This window comes from Sebastes umbrosus, chromosome 5 (assembly GCF_015220745.1).
Source record: "Sebastes umbrosus isolate fSebUmb1 chromosome 5, fSebUmb1.pri, whole genome shotgun sequence".
Lineage (NCBI taxonomy): Eukaryota > Metazoa > Chordata > Actinopteri > Perciformes > Sebastidae > Sebastes > Sebastes umbrosus.
Window position 1 is genome coordinate 27,664,368 of NC_051273.1, and position 15,624 is coordinate 27,679,991.

Consider the following 15,624-nt stretch of genomic DNA (forward strand, 5'->3'; position numbering starts at 1 on the left):
TCTCTGAAAGCAGCTGCCTGCTGCAGAAAACGACGCTATGAGAGCGGTGAGAGTGAACCAGAACAGTAAAGTTGTGGGCCGGACAGCTCAACAATGAGCTCTCGGTTCATCACTACGAGTGACTTCTTTCACATTATAAGAATATTGATACAAACAGCTTTTTGTAGTTATAGCTTAGTATGGGTGGAGTTCGACTACCAGCAGTCAAAGTGTCGGTCAGGTGAGCGGGGAAACTGTGTTTACCTGAGATGGTGAGAAGGGGGGACTGCAGGCTGGGGAGCCTCTGAAGCTCTGAGCACTGCCTCCTCTCCATCCTGGACTATGGAGACCACCATAGTCCGTCACATCACTGATCTGCATCTGCTGCTTCCAGCCTGAGATAATGAGAGGGGTGAGGTTGGGGAGAGAAGGAGCGTGGGAGGCAGATAAGGAGAGCCAGACAGTCAGACAGATTATGATCTGAGATATAATCAACCAAATAATCATAACTCATTCATGTGTTCATCTATGAAATGAAATATCCACAAACAGTTATGTTTATTCTTGTAAAAACACAACATTAAATAGTATTGACGCTTTTTTATGACCAGATGGCAATAAAAGGTGATGACAGTGGTTCATGTTTAGCCTGTTTGTCTCTGACAAAAGCGTCTATCAGCGTGCTTATCAGCAGAGTGTAGCTCCTGTCATCAGGGCAGACACTGTGTGACTAAACAAGATTTCACTGTGACCAGATGGTGGGACATTATGGCGGCTTGTCCGAAAAACATCTGTTGGACAATCAGCCGTTCTCTTTTCAGATGGGAGTAGATCATCAAGAAAGACTTTTTCTTATTCTTTGCTTGACAACCAGAGTCATAAAAACAAGAAATTGATAAGCAAAGTATTCCATCAACCTATTTTAGCTCAATGCATCAGTATCGGATTATATGTCAGCAGATAAATAACAAGAAAATACCACTTTTGTCCACTTACAAGTTTACTTTTTAATTGTAAAATGTCCCATAGCTTGTTCACAATTCATTAATAACGACATTTAAGGAAATTAAGGATATGTTACCGTTCATATTTAAATCCAGTAGGCTATAGGTTCTACAAAGTAGTAAACTAAACCTTCAGTTTAAGTTAAAGCCCTGAAATACCCAGCTTTAGTTAAGGCTGTACAAAATATTTGCAATCAGCAACTTCGATCCAAAAATGTGAGAAACGTCATCGCTTCTTATGCCATAAACTGTCATTTATTTTGTCATAGCTGCTATACCAATATTCATGACAACAACTTTTTTTTTAGTTACTAAATTCTACGTACGGTCACATTATTATATTCATTCACTCTGTTCCCAGTCTATATTGTTAATTGCAACTGCAGTTCTTTGCTTTTCCCCCATAGACAACAACGTAATGCTGTCCAAGTAGTAGTATTGGTGTAGCCGATCAACCTGTTCTCACTGGAGGGCGTATATATAGCATGACATTAAACAGACATTTCACGTGTCATTGGGACGCATTTTAGGCTTTTCACGTTTCAAATGTACCCACAGAACAAAACTACGTTAAGGTCCACAGTTAGGTTTAGGCAAAGGTTTAGGTTTTAGGAAAAACGTCATAAAATAAGTACAATATGTACAGAAACAATGTAACATAACTATGGAAAACACGGCACAAACGTCACTAACGTAACTTACAAACCCACATCAAACTATGCTTTCTGGGAGTTTGTTTGTGCACTGTTAGAAGGTTATCAGGGAAGAAAGATTGAAAATGTGAAAATCTCTCTACAGCAAAGGGAAACGTGTCAAAGTTTGTCAGTCAACCTGCTGTGTTTCGTCATTCTTTATTCTTTATCAGCCAACAGTAAACTAACGGAGCTAACGGATTAAGTTGCTAGCTTGCTGAGTCAGTCATGAGACCTTCACCTTGCAGGTTGTAGCAGTTGCGTTGCTCTTGTTGTGAGCCAGGTTGGGTGATTTTTTTTTTTACCAAAAACTTCAATATTGATAATTTGACAACACTGGGGCTGATTTTGCATTGACATTTATACACAGGAAACTAAAATTAGTAATGTAGATATGATAACAGAGACATGTTTTCTTCTTTTAGTCAACTAAAACAATAAAATACATTTTGAAAGTTATCTTATTTTGCTGTATTGCAGCCTTTGGAGACTATGGAAACACCAAAAAACACACACAGAAACCCCAGTCGGACGTGTGTCGTGATAGAGATTGACCATATATGGGACCACATGCAATTGTGCATATCAACTATAAACAGCCATGTGGAACATTGTGAGCTCATCTTTCATTGTGAGCATCCATCATCTCAAACTCACGTGCTAGTCCAACTGAAACTAATCCAGTTCCTCCTCTACACCAGAGGGCCAGCTGAGGTTTTTTTTTTACAGTGTCAAGTATCACTTGATAGCCGCTGTATTTGTGAGGAGGAGGCTATTCTCTTTTGAAGAGTGCAAACTCCAAAGATGATGAGAGGGAGAAGGAGGGCATGATGCAAACACACTGGAGAGCAAAGTGTTGTGTCAAACTTCAAAAGCATTCCTGATCGCTTACAAATTCCGGCCTCAAAACATTGCCTTGAAAACACACGTAACAAACAGACACTTCTACACACACACTGCTGCAGTTACCAAACAGTGAAATATTAGTGTTGCTGCTCCAAATATGCCCTCGGGAAATATCCCCCTGACAAACTTGCTGACCTACATACATACAAACACACATGCTCCATTTCCTGTGCTCAAATTCCATGATTAGGAGAAGCCCTCTCATTGACCTGACAGTGTACAAAAACACAGGGTCAGAGGTTAAATGTCAGTAATGTAACCCTGCGTGGCACATGGCTACGGGTCAAAGATAAACTACAGCAGAGACCCTGACAGACATGATTCAGGAGCTGTCACGGCCGATCTTCACTGTCGGAAATCTCCCATATGAACCACCGGGCCACACCGAGGTTAGCTTTGATGGAACAGCTGCTCTGTACACAAAGAGCTGGGAAGTGATGACATCACTCGTACACCTATGACCCACAGTCCTCAAACAGAAAATGAATTAGGAGTGGAGGTCGCAGCACAAATGTCCTTCTTCCTCCTGGGTGCATCCCAGTGGATATGAGAGGGAGTAAATCTGTCATATGTGCTAGCAGGGAAGGACAAACAGTGAGAGAAGCCACGCTGACATATGGGTCGGGAAAACAGACATCATCACTGTGACATCTTTAGGTGGAAGTTTTAAAAAAGGTTGTTTAAGTCACAAGTAAGTCTCTAGTCTTGACTACGATGTCCCAAATCAAGTCCCAAGTCCTAAACAAGTCACTATTTGTCTCCACAGCCAAACACACCTTTCCCCCTTTTCACACAACATGATTGGCTCCATGTCGATTTGATTCAAAGCATATTTGTTGTAAGGACAATGAAGAGTTTATCAGTTTTGTAATCTTTGGGTTTGGGGAGAATATCAAGTTGTTTCCAAATCAAAAGGCAAAAAGTCCAAGTCAGTCATCAGCCATGTTTTCATTCAATTGTCAAGCAAATTTGAAGTGAACTTTTGAAATGTCGCACAAAAAGAAATGCGAATTTGGCGCATTTCCATCAACTGGTTTGGAGCAAATTAACTCGGCTACAGCGTAGTTTGGTCAGAAGTTAGCGCTATAGATGGCTGCAAAAGAGTAGAAGTAGAGATTGTGAACCGGAAACAAAACAAGTCGACTTGGCCATCTAACCATAACTAACCCATCTACAAGAGAAAAATGGAGAGAGTTCTTCAGGGATTAGTTTCAATTGGGCAAGTTTTAATAATTCTTTCATATCCACTAGTATTGGTCATGTTTTCATGCTGTCCAGAGATGAAGACAAGCATTAGCATGTTAGGGTAATATCCGAGAAGACGCTGACGGCAGAAACAGCTGATCAGTCATGTGAGTTAAATGTTCACTACGTCAGAATTATTCGGTAAAGGCATTTCCATTATCCATTTAGCGCATCGACTCTTTTTCAACGAGGCAAAAAACACCTCAAGCAAGCGTTTTATCCAATTTTGTGGTTTCCATACAGCTTTTCACATACGATACTCCAAGATGCACATAAAATATGTGAATGCTATTGTATATGCTATTGTTGGGAGTTAATTCATGAGTACACTTAATTGACTCTTAACTCTTCTTCTTTTACCAACCTGGACTCACAGGAAGGTGTTTACATAGCACAGCATTACACGGACATTCCAGGTGTCATGAGGACACATTTTACGTTTTTCGCGTATCATTTGTACGCCACACAACAAAACTATGGACTATGGACTATGAATTGCATAAGCAGGCGTGTTGGAGTCAATTCTGGAGAAAATGAAATAGGGTGCAGATATTTTACAAGAGGCAATATTGATGTGTAATAGTAAACTAGACTGAACTACCGATTAGTCTTCACAACTGAGTCTGACAAAGTTTTCTTGATCCAGAAACCTCCAGGCAGATAGACAGATAGCAGATCGACTGGCCTGAATCATTTTGAAATCAGCTCTTTATTTGACCTTCAACAAGTCATTGTGCGTTGGCCAGTGTGTTAAATTCCTGAATTATAAAAGTTATATTCCCAACTGCTCCCTGATAGTGCTGCTGTTGATAGAGAAGATGTTTGATCAACCACACAGGTTATTTCTTGCCTGCAAACCTTCGGGTAAATTAAATTTAAAATGGATTTGTGTTACAGTACTGACAGGGGGGTATTTTCCACATGGCATCATCAGATTTGGGACACCCCTAGGACTACTTCCATGAAATTATTCTACAGTGCCTTATGAGTTAGGAATTGGCTGTTTTTGTAGCATTCAAGTTCAAATTTAACTTTTAAAACGTCTTGATCAGGATTTGAACTATTCTGTTACAGTTTAATCCGATGTTATGCAGTAGATTGATTCTAGATCTAAAATCTGCTAAAGCTTTGAGCTTCCTGTCACGGGCTCATGAGAAACCTGTCACAGTGTCTAACATCCTTGACTGAATCTTTGATGATAAGAAGTAACTCATTTAATCCCATTCACCTGCTTGCAAAACTGTAGGTTATTTAATTTTATCAGTGGATTACATTTTTATGGCATTACTTCATCCTGAGTTTCACTGTGGTGAGAGGTCAGGTTGGTCCGTCTCCGCACATACGTCACTTATGTAACCTTCTCTGCCAGCTCTGTATGTTTCCATTCCAAATAAGACGGATTGAAGGGTAAACACATTATTGTGCTTACATTGCAGAATATCCCACTACCTGTTTAATCAAATACTTCCACCCTTTCAGCAAACACTGTGCACACACTAACAAACACACCTTCTGTAACAAACCCAGATGTATTCCTCTCTCTCAGGTGGAGATTTCCACAATCGGGCAGCACTTCAGTCCTTCAGTCTGGGTTATAAATGGTTCTCTGTAGGCTGAACTGAGATCCACAATATAACAAGTCCAATTTACAAGCGTCATCTGCAGCCCGCCAGCTTGTTGGCACGCATATATTTTCTTTAGTGTGGCATTTCAACCAGTCATGATGTCACAGTGGACTGTTTTGTGTCTCTGTACAAGTAGAGCTGTGTAAAGGTGCTGTTATAATTTACCAAGTTTACCCAAAATACATACATTTTTTAGTCTGCACTTAGGCACAGCAGGGCTTTGAGCTAAATGCTAATGTACCAATGTTAAAACGCTGAGAGTCAGCAGGTATAATGCATAGACGGTATATAAGAACTGGACGTAGTCACCGTGACGTCACCCATTGGTTTGGGGACTGCCGTTTTGAAGCCTTGGGTTTGGCATTTTGGCCGTCGCCATCTTTGCAACCAGAAGTGACACAAGAGGGTGGAGCTAAGTACAACCGAACGCTGAATAAGACATTTTTTGGTCACCAAAAGGTTACAATTAACTTTCACGAACTGAAACACACTGTGAAAGAAAGGATTAAAGTTCTAAGACAAAAACACGGACAACTCCCAAACCGGAAAACACAGTGGTGGCGACCTGTCAATCACAAGGTAGCCACGCCCTAAAGCATACCCTGCTTTATCATCTACCTACACTTGAAACTAGTGATTGAGACCATAAACTCACGTTTACAATGTTTACTGAGGTAATAAATCAAGTGAGAAGTACGGTGACTTTTGCATAGACTTCTATACAATCTGACTTCTTTTTGCAACCAGGAGTCGCCCCCTGCTGGCTGTAAGAAAGAACGCAAGTTCAAGGCACTTCCTCATTGGCTTCGCTTTTCCAACCCAGGGGTTGCCCACTGGTATAATGTTACCTGGCTGAGAATGATGTTAGTTTTGCAGGTATTTGGTCATAAACCAACGTATTGGATCATGTATCTACCAAATTTCATGGCAAACCATCCAATAGTTGTTGAGATATTTCAGTTTGGACCAAAGTGGTGGACAAACCGATCAACATTGCCAACCCTAGAGCCATGTTGCTAGCAATGAAGACGATTCGGTGTCGTCCGATACTAGTATTTTGATTCTATGGTGTGATGCCTCTTTTTTGTCTTACCTGACAGATGGGTATTTCCCTTGTGGCTGAGGCCGTTGGTGTGGAGGGAGGCGGAGCGAGACAGGGGTGCGCAGCGGGTAGGAACGGGAACAAAGGTTGGGTCCAAATCCAGAATCAGCTGGTTCAGCTGCTCTAAGGACTCGTCAAATTCTGTGTTTAACGACGACATATCCTCTTCTTGTGTAGTACTGACGGACTGAGTGTTGTGTGTAACATCTGTGTTTTGTGTGACGTTGTGTGTGTCGTCCTCGTCCGTCAGCCCTCTCTGCACTGCTTCCCTGCTGCTGAGTCCTCGAGGCGGTGTGTGAGGAGCTACCAGAGGCGGCGGCCTCTCTTTCCTCACCTTGTTCAACTTCTCTTCCCTATCAACTTGAAGGTAGGTTTCAGTTACGACCTCAACCATCTGCTGCTGCCGAACCCAGGAGTGTGTGGAGTACTCAGCGTGGGCTGATCTTTGTGTTTCAGGCAGGTTCTCAGAGGAGAGGGAGCAGACGCTGCTTGAGCTTGGCAGGTCTGAAGCAGGAGCCGTTTCACCATCTACTTCGTCCTCATCATCTAATATATCAGTTTCCCTCTCGCTGGACGAAGCCTCTCCATTGATAGTGTGTCCCAGTCCAGACTCGTCTCCAGTCATCTCCCCCTCCCCTCTGCCGGCGGCAGCAAGCTCCGTCATGACCTCCAGAAGAGGCTGAACTATCTCAAAGTCCACCCCAGGGAGCAGCCTCCCTGCCTGGGTACACTTGTCCCGTGCAGCCCCTCTCCTCTGTCCGGCTCCGGTCCGCCCCTGTGAGGCCACAGACAGGCCTGAATCACTGCTGGCAGATGGAGCTCGGTCGCTGCAGCTGGGGCTGCTGGTGGTGGTCAGGTGGAACGAAGACCCTTCCTCACTACTCTTCTTCCTCACTCTGGCATACAAGCTGACATTTCCAGGGTCCAGGACATGAAGTGGAGCTGGGAAGACAAAATCAGTGAGGTCAGTAGAAGGTTTATATGTTAACTGAAGAGTGAAAACAGATGCAAATGTGACCTATAGAAGCAAGGGGGTAGGTTTGGTGTCAGACATGAGGAGGACATGATGAAATCAAGGATTCTTCAACCACAAAAAAGCAAAGACAAACTTTTCTAGCTTCTTTCTAGGAGAGTATTATAATTAAACATTTTCACCCGTACATTAAAATATAAATTAGGGCTGCTTTTCTTTATTGATTTCATTATCAATTATTTTCTTTATTAATTAATTAATCAATCATGTGGTCTAAAACATGTAAGAAAAGGCTGAAAATGACCCAAAGATATTCAATTTGCAATAAAAAAAATTATAACAAAGAAAAACAGCCAACATTCACATTTAAGAAGGTGTAACCAAAGATAGTTTGCTTAAAAAAAGACTTAAATGATAAATCAATTATCAAAATTGTTTTAGATGTAATTTTCTTTCCATCGACTTTTCCTTTAATTGACTAATTGTGTCAGCTGTAATATAAATTAATACTTTTCCCTAAAAAGTTGCAGCAGTTCCACGAATCAGAGGTTTACAGCAACATATAGAGGCAAAAGTTTCAAAAATCAAAACGCGTATTGCTGTGACCTCATGCTAACAACTGAAGGGGATGTAAAAGCATAGTAAATCAAAGTTAAACTGTAAAAATGTTAACTAAAAGCAGAAATTACACCTTTTGTACTGGAGATATTCTCACTACATATGACTCCATACCTGCACCGCTACTGTATATGATTCACTATGACACACACACATACATACACACCACCTGTTGGCCCACAGCCATCACTCCAGACACACTCCATGTAGATAACACAGAGCCCCTTTGTGTGGGCAGGCGGATGCATACGTGTGTAGTTTGTGTATATGTATGTGTGTCACGCAAAGGACGTGTCTGTCATAGACGTGTACCTGAGGTCAGATAGAGCTGATTGTACACACACACACACACACACACATGTTGGTATACTTTAACCATATGTAGCAAGAACAGAGCGTCTTTCTAAGTCTTACAGCGAGTTAGAAACATACTAGAGCTGGAACAATTAATCAATCAACAGAAAATTTTGATAATTGATTAATTGTTTAAGTCATTTTTTCAAGCAAAAATGCCAAACAATTGTAAGGATTTGTTGCTTTTATCATCAAATATGATAGTAAACTGAATATATTTGGGTTTTAGACTTTTATTTACATTTTCTGGCTTTTTTTAGATCAAATAATTCATCAAATAAATGGAAATTATCATTAGTTGCACCCCTAAAACATACTAGACATATAGCGTATCAGAACTAAACAAGCAAGTTCTTTTCTGATAAAGGCCGTTGCGTTCGGATGAGATAAGACTGCCTCGTACAGTGACTGCAACAATACATACAGTGCATACCAGAGCTGTATGAGCACAGCCTCTTAAGTCTAGAGAGGCAATAAAACTCAAATACCAGACATGCATGGTAAACCTCACAGCTGGTCACACACAGATGCACAGAGTACATTCACACACTGATAAACACTCTGTATAACTTTCACAATACTGTCAGAACTTCAGTTAAAAAAAAAAAAGACACGCACTAAAATGCCAAACTATAGCATCAAAAAGCAGATTACTTACTCACTCACCGGCAGTCAGGGGGAAACTTTCACTGTTCCCACTGCGGACTAGAAACAGGATGGAAATGCTTTGCTGAAGCCTCCCTTAGGAGTCAGAGAAAGAGGAAAAGAGAAACAGATGACCAGCTGAAAGGAAAGAGGGGGCAAGGACGAGGACAGAATGAAAAGGATGAGGCGACAAGATAGAAAGAGACAGAGAGAGGGAGACTGAAAAAAGATCCAGACCAGCTTAGTTGCTCCTCTGCTGTCGTGCTCTCAGGCTGCCACAGGAAGACAAGCAAAGAACATTCTTTCTCTTAAGGTGCTAACAGCCCCCCCTGTGTGCATCCCCCCCTTCCTCCTACTCTCTCTTTCCCCTCTCTCATGTCACTCCTTCCTCGCCTGCTCCGTCCCTGCACTACAAATCTCCGCCTTCACCGTCACTGCAAAAATCAGCCTTGCTTTGCCTCATCCCTCCTCCTCTTTCCTCCACCCCCTCCTGCATCCTGTCCCGGGCTGACACAGGTAGTGCAGAGAGTGTGTGCGCTCATGCATTTTAAAGGGGGGAAAAGCAGTAGAAGGAAAAACCAAAGGGTGGATCATTCACTAGACTGCATGCAAGCACACACACAGGTGGAAGAGTTTGTGCAGAACAACACAATGCACTTTCAAGAAAAGAAGCACAAGGACCTTGAGCTGGCCAAATATGGAGAGGGGAATGTAAACATGGGGGCGGGCTATGGAGAGACTTGTAGTGCAGAAGGGGGAAGGGGACACATTGGACAAATTGCAACCTGCAACTTGAACATGAAAGCAACACGCTTTAGCGAGAAAAAGGGAGATAGAGGAGAAGAAAGAAGATGGGGGAGATGTAGTGATAGAAGCAGCGGAGGGGAGGGGTGTCTGAGTGGGCCGAGAGGGTAAAGTAGAACCACCTGTGGTTGAAAACAACATTCTTGCAACTGGCTGCGTTGCTAACTGGCTGGCACCCTCATTACTGTATGCTCATGTGCATGCGTGTGTGCTGGCGGTTAAACGTAATGGCCATGTGTGTTGTTTGCGTTCACGTGAGCGTCTGTGCAAATGTGCGTTCAAATGCCACTTCTCCGCGTTTCTCGGTCCATCTAAATTACATGGCTGGCAGAGCAGATTTAGCAACAGCATAAAACAGCTGCAACTGAAAAACCTCAACCGCCGCTTTAAGTGATTGTTTCAGCTGTCTGGGTGTGTGTGTTTTTGTGTTGGTGTTTTTCTGTGTGTGAACGGTTGTTCTAACTAAATGGAAACTCTTTGACAAACAGCCGCCTCCAAATCCACGGGTCGGCTCTGGCCGCTGTTTAGATGATTGCCGTTACGCCCATTCCCAGGAACGTCTTTGTGACCACAAGAGTTGTAAGCTGTCACTCAGTTGACCAGACAGTTACCCGCAGCACTGACCACAGCGTAGGCCACAGTCTAAACAGACCTTCTCAGAGACTGGATCTGCACCCACAGAGGGATGCAGCTTCTGAAGAGCAGCCAGAAGTACATTAACTGATTTATTTTGGCCACTTTGGGGCAGAAAACTCTAACCTGACCCGCCTGATGGTTTGTTACACAGAACCATCTGGGAAGCTTTCATGGGAAACTGAAAAGGGCGGGCACTTTAAAAAAAATGCTTGGCAGGTGATTGGATGAACTATCTGTCAATCAAACTCTTGCCGAAGCCAGTCGGGAGAAGAGCGAAAACATCTTTTCCATCGTGAAAAGCCTTCAGTGCCGTTCTTTGCTCTTCTCTCAATGAAGAAATACTCTCCAGCAGGGCCGGCTCTAACCCTTTTGGTGCCATAGGCAAAATTTGGATTAGGAGCCCCATCTGATGTGATACCAAACAACCCCACCGCCCCCCACCCTTGCCCCAGTGCGCACAGCCACAGTGTGACGTTCAAGTGCGGCCGGACAGATGAGAAAGTGTGAGAAAGAGAGTTACAGGGGTGAAAAGTGTTTTTCTTTCTTTCTATATTTATTTTATTTATTTGATCATTTGTTACCTCAATACAGAAAATGAGAAAAGGTGTCCCTCATTTTTTTTTTTTTTTTAGAGGGCGACCAGCGCTCCCCAGAAGGTGGCGCCGTAGGCGATCGCTTATATGGCCTATGCCTTAAGCCGGCCCTGCTCTCCAGTTCTGATAGAACTGATGCTATTGCAGCATCTATAGTATCCTCTCCAGGACCCGTCATTGTTCTTTAGAATAAACAGTTACCTCTCTCTGTCGTTACCCACACACCTAACCCACGCCATAGCTGCGAGAAGCTCCTCATAGGATGCTTATTGGTCCGTGATCTGGCTTGCCAGTCACAAAGGTATTACTTTAAGCCTGACAAGATGGATTTTCATGTAATATGTGATCCTGTGATTCTCGCGTGATATCGTGACATCGCGAGAATCCAGCTGCCGTGCGAAGTAAAGAAAACTCCACAACAAGCTAGAAAAAAAACTTTGACATGATTTCAAGTTGTTACAGCATGTTAGCAAACAGCTGCCTACTCCCACATCCACCTGGAGATGATTTTGTCAACCACCTTGAATGTACGTCCACTCTCTTTTTAGCACCGTTTAGGTCTCCGCCAACTCCTGAGGGAGATATCCGGCTCTTTAGCTGCTAAATGCTCCACTTTCTTCACCAGCTAGTTTGGTGTTGGGCAGGTATTGTACAGTGGGTTTATCAGAGCTTGTTTGTTCAAAACAGCTTCCCGAAAATACAGAGACTGTACTAGACAGTGAATCTGCAGTCAAACCAAAGTTTTAAGCTAAAAGAGGCTAAAAAAGCTCTGTAGAGCTGCAGAGTAGATGATTCTTCTTTGTGGGTTCAGCACTGAGTACGATTGATTTACATTACATGAAGTCTTTTAATCCATGCTATAAAATCAATATTGGTTAGAGGACCTTTAAAGAACTATACCTATAATGTTGCATGTTTTATTCCATTTACTACTAGAGAACATGTATACTTAAAGTGGCTATAATTGATATTTTTATAATAATGTATCAAATGACAATGTGAAATTGTTTTTCAGTTGCAGCAGGCAGCGTCGACATGGCGGAGCCTTTATCAGCTAAAGAGACAGATATGTCTCTCAGGAGTTGGTGGAGACCAAATAATTTGTTGTGAAGGAGGTAAGACTTACAAAAACATTGGTATGGTCTTTAAAAAGTCAGAAAGCAGCCCTGGATCGGCATTCTAGTTTCCCTAAGAATGCCATGGAAACAGAATAAAGGTCACCATTATGTAAGAGTCTCCAAATATATTGTTTTACTGTTAAATCCGGTCTAACAATTAAGTCAGAGACACAGCAGGGATCCAGAACAACAGGAAGAGAAAGTGAAAGAAAGAGAAACAAGTGAAGTTATCTGTTGAAAGACATTTAAATGCACCTCACCTGTTTCAAGAGAAGACGTGTCTTGATATGAATCTCGTCTGACCAAAGGGTCCAAGGTGTCATAGTCCACCGTCACACAGCGTCCGTTGTGCCACAGCTCTCTGCCTGCACATGGAAATGACAAACAGAGCAGCAGACAAAGAGGCAGCGCTGGTCAGGAGTCAGTTAAACAACAACGACACACACACACACACACACACACACACACACACACTCACACAATAACACCAGCTGATGCAAGATCTCATTTCAAATTTGATTTAAGAGCTGTGAGCTTTAATTTTGTTTTTGCTTCTACCTGTGAGAGTGTGTGTGTCCGACTGTGTAAGTTTCTGAATGTGAGTGTGTCCTGGTTTTCCCCCGCCTGTGTGTTTTCCCATATACAGTATCTCCAATCTGAATTCCTGTCAGATGTGTGTATGTGATAACTCCTCATATTGCTTCCTGTTGAGAGGCGAGGAGTGTGATTGTGGCGCTGAGGGCCAGTTTAGCCTACACCATCCTCTTAGTGTCCAACACTGCCCCCGCCTGGGGGACTGTTTGTTGATGTGAATGAATACGTTTTTCATTCATGAGTAGAGAGAGTGTGTGTGGTGTGTGTGTATGTGTGTGTGTGTGCAGATGTAATGTTTCAAACTGAGTCATTTCTGTCTCTTCTGCTTGAATTAGGAGACAGTGATGTTTGGTGTTGTCTTTGTTCATCTGCAGCACTTGTAGCCCAAATAATGTGTCTGTGTGGATGAGTGTTGGTTGTGCATGTGTGAGGGTGTGTAGTTCTGGGAGTCCAGGTGTTTGTATGAGCAACGGTTCCCAATGAGGGGGTCGGAACAAGATAAAGTTGAGAAGTTAAGAGATAATTGATGTGTTTTTTTTTCTCTAAATTATTGGATAACTTTACTTCTTCAGGATTCTAAGAGTTATTATTTTATTTTTTTTTAAAAAGAAAGAACAAGAAAATATATAATATTTAATATACAAATAATTATTTTGTTGAACGTGACGATTGTTTTAAGGGGCCACAAACTAAAAAGGTTGGGAACCAGAGCGTTAGAGAGGATTTGTTTAAGGTAAATGTACATTTTAGCAAAAGGTTTAAAGGTTCAGTTCACTTAAAACACAAAAAATACATTGTTTTACTTATCCCTAATGCTGTCTGGCCATGCAAATAGTTGAGAGTAGAAATATTGAGATATAGATGTTTCAGATTTTGTGTTGTGATTATAATTTTGTACTTAATTACATTTGAACAATGTTCTACAGTATGAACAACGTCCCAGTTAGGGCACGGTTACACGTGCATGAATGCAGGCAAGTGACCATCGCCTGCCAAAAGTTATCTGCATTTCGGATGCAAAGATGCGAAATTGCTTTGCAACCGGAAGCAAATATTTTTCCGCCCCTTTGCTCTCATAGAATGGGAACGAACAGGAGGCGGATATTAATTTTGCGCATGTGACCGCCCCATTACTCTGGACATTCTACGGACGTCACTATTGAGTGTTTATTGGAACTAATGTCCAACTAACATAATCCCTGTGAAAACTGTTGTACAAGTTTAAAAGTCAAATTTAAAGTCGCCATGTGTAGAAATGCAATTATACCGTCTTTCATTAATGTCTGATGGCATATGTTTTCAGAAAAATGAAATAATCCTGATGAAAATTGGTGCAGTCTATGTGTTTCTTCACTTCAGTATCCCGGGGTTGGATCCATGCATGGGAGGTGGGAGGGGTTTAATAGTACCAGCATAAAATATGTCAAAACCCAATACTGACTTGCCAACCATTCGTCTTTGTAAACTACTCACGAATACGCTGTGTATCGAACCTTAGTGTCGAAAGTGTTGTTAGCCCTAGAGATGTCAATATCAGTCTGTCTGTCAGACATTCTACGTTCTGTTATCCAGTTCACTGTAGTAATGTTTGTTGCTGCCCTTTGCTTATGCATCTACAAGCTTCTGAAAAAAGCCTACCTGTTATCTTTTCAGGGCCGTCAGAAAGCAACAGCTCCACTTTTCCATCTTCTGGGAACCGGGAATCTGGAATATCAACAAACATCGGACAGCTGGACAGTTAACATGGCACACTGAACATATTTCCACGAGTACTTCACACCTACACTCCAGCACAGCTGATACTGGGTTCAAGGTTAGTTTAGGCAGGTGATGTTTGCATTGGAGGAAGACCGGAAGATTTATCGGTTACTGATTATGATGGGTATTGCAGCAGAGTGTGATAGTGGCTGAAACAACAGTTGGCATTGTGCAGGGTTATAATTACCTTCACTGGCACAGTCGAGGTCCGCCTTAAAGAAAGTGAGGGTGTGTCCGTGCACGAGGCCCGTATGAAACTGGAGACGGAAGACGACCTGACGGCTGGCTGCCCGGCTGTTTTTATCATAACAAACCACCTAAAACCAGACAGAAGATGACACACGTCCTGTACGTGCTGCTCTAATCTGATTCACTGGGATTCATTCCTTTCTGTTGCAAAGTCAGTATATTAAAGCAAAATAAGAGGTCAGTAAATAACTACTTCCTGTCAATTTTGGTTTATGAATAACAACTGTTGAAGTTGTGATCTAGATTTTATTTTATATTTAGTATTTTTTGTATTTATTTTGTATTTTTTTCAAATTTCCAACATATTAGACATTACAATAGAGCAAAAAATGGTAAAGCTGTATTCTACAGGTCCTACATTTCTGAATAATTTCTCTAATGATTTCCAAGAATTTTCCTGGAAAGAACTGTTCGATTTGTTGCCAGTTATATAGGAAATTTGTCTATAGGCAAGCTTTTAATTCAACCTATATGGAGAATAGTTTCCAATAATAGATACATAATTAATTAAAGGGACATATCATGCTCATTTTCAGGTTCATACTTGTATTCTGGGTTTCTACTGGCTTGTTGAATCACATGTTTTCTGATCCAGACAGCCCACAAAAATTAGTAAAATAATCTATACATTCACAAAAAGGCAAGTCAAATAGGGTTGCTGCAAGGTTAGCTTCTAATGGTTCCCAATAAGGAAAAATTTAAAATTTGCGCCTTATACTGCAGTAGTAA

At 41.9% G+C, this 15,624-nt stretch overlaps 1 protein-coding gene across 2 annotated transcripts in view; it reads right to left on the reverse strand.

Annotated features, from left to right (window-relative positions):
* The window catches only part of si:ch211-191a24.3 (tensin-3), a 57,738-nt gene that overhangs the window by 31,184 nt on the left and 10,930 nt on the right, over nucleotides 1–15,624 (reverse strand). For both annotated transcript variants that reach the window (XM_037770139.1, XM_037770140.1), the window contains 5 exons: nucleotides 14,834–14,963; nucleotides 14,527–14,592; nucleotides 12,555–12,659; nucleotides 6,545–7,495; nucleotides 244–374 (listed from right to left, as the gene is read on the reverse strand). In XM_037770139.1, the coding sequence (XP_037626067.1) occupies nucleotides 244–374; nucleotides 6,545–7,495; nucleotides 12,555–12,659; nucleotides 14,527–14,592; nucleotides 14,834–14,963 (1,383 nt within the window). The remainder of the gene's footprint in view (nucleotides 1–243; nucleotides 375–6,544; nucleotides 7,496–12,554; nucleotides 12,660–14,526; nucleotides 14,593–14,833; nucleotides 14,964–15,624) is intronic.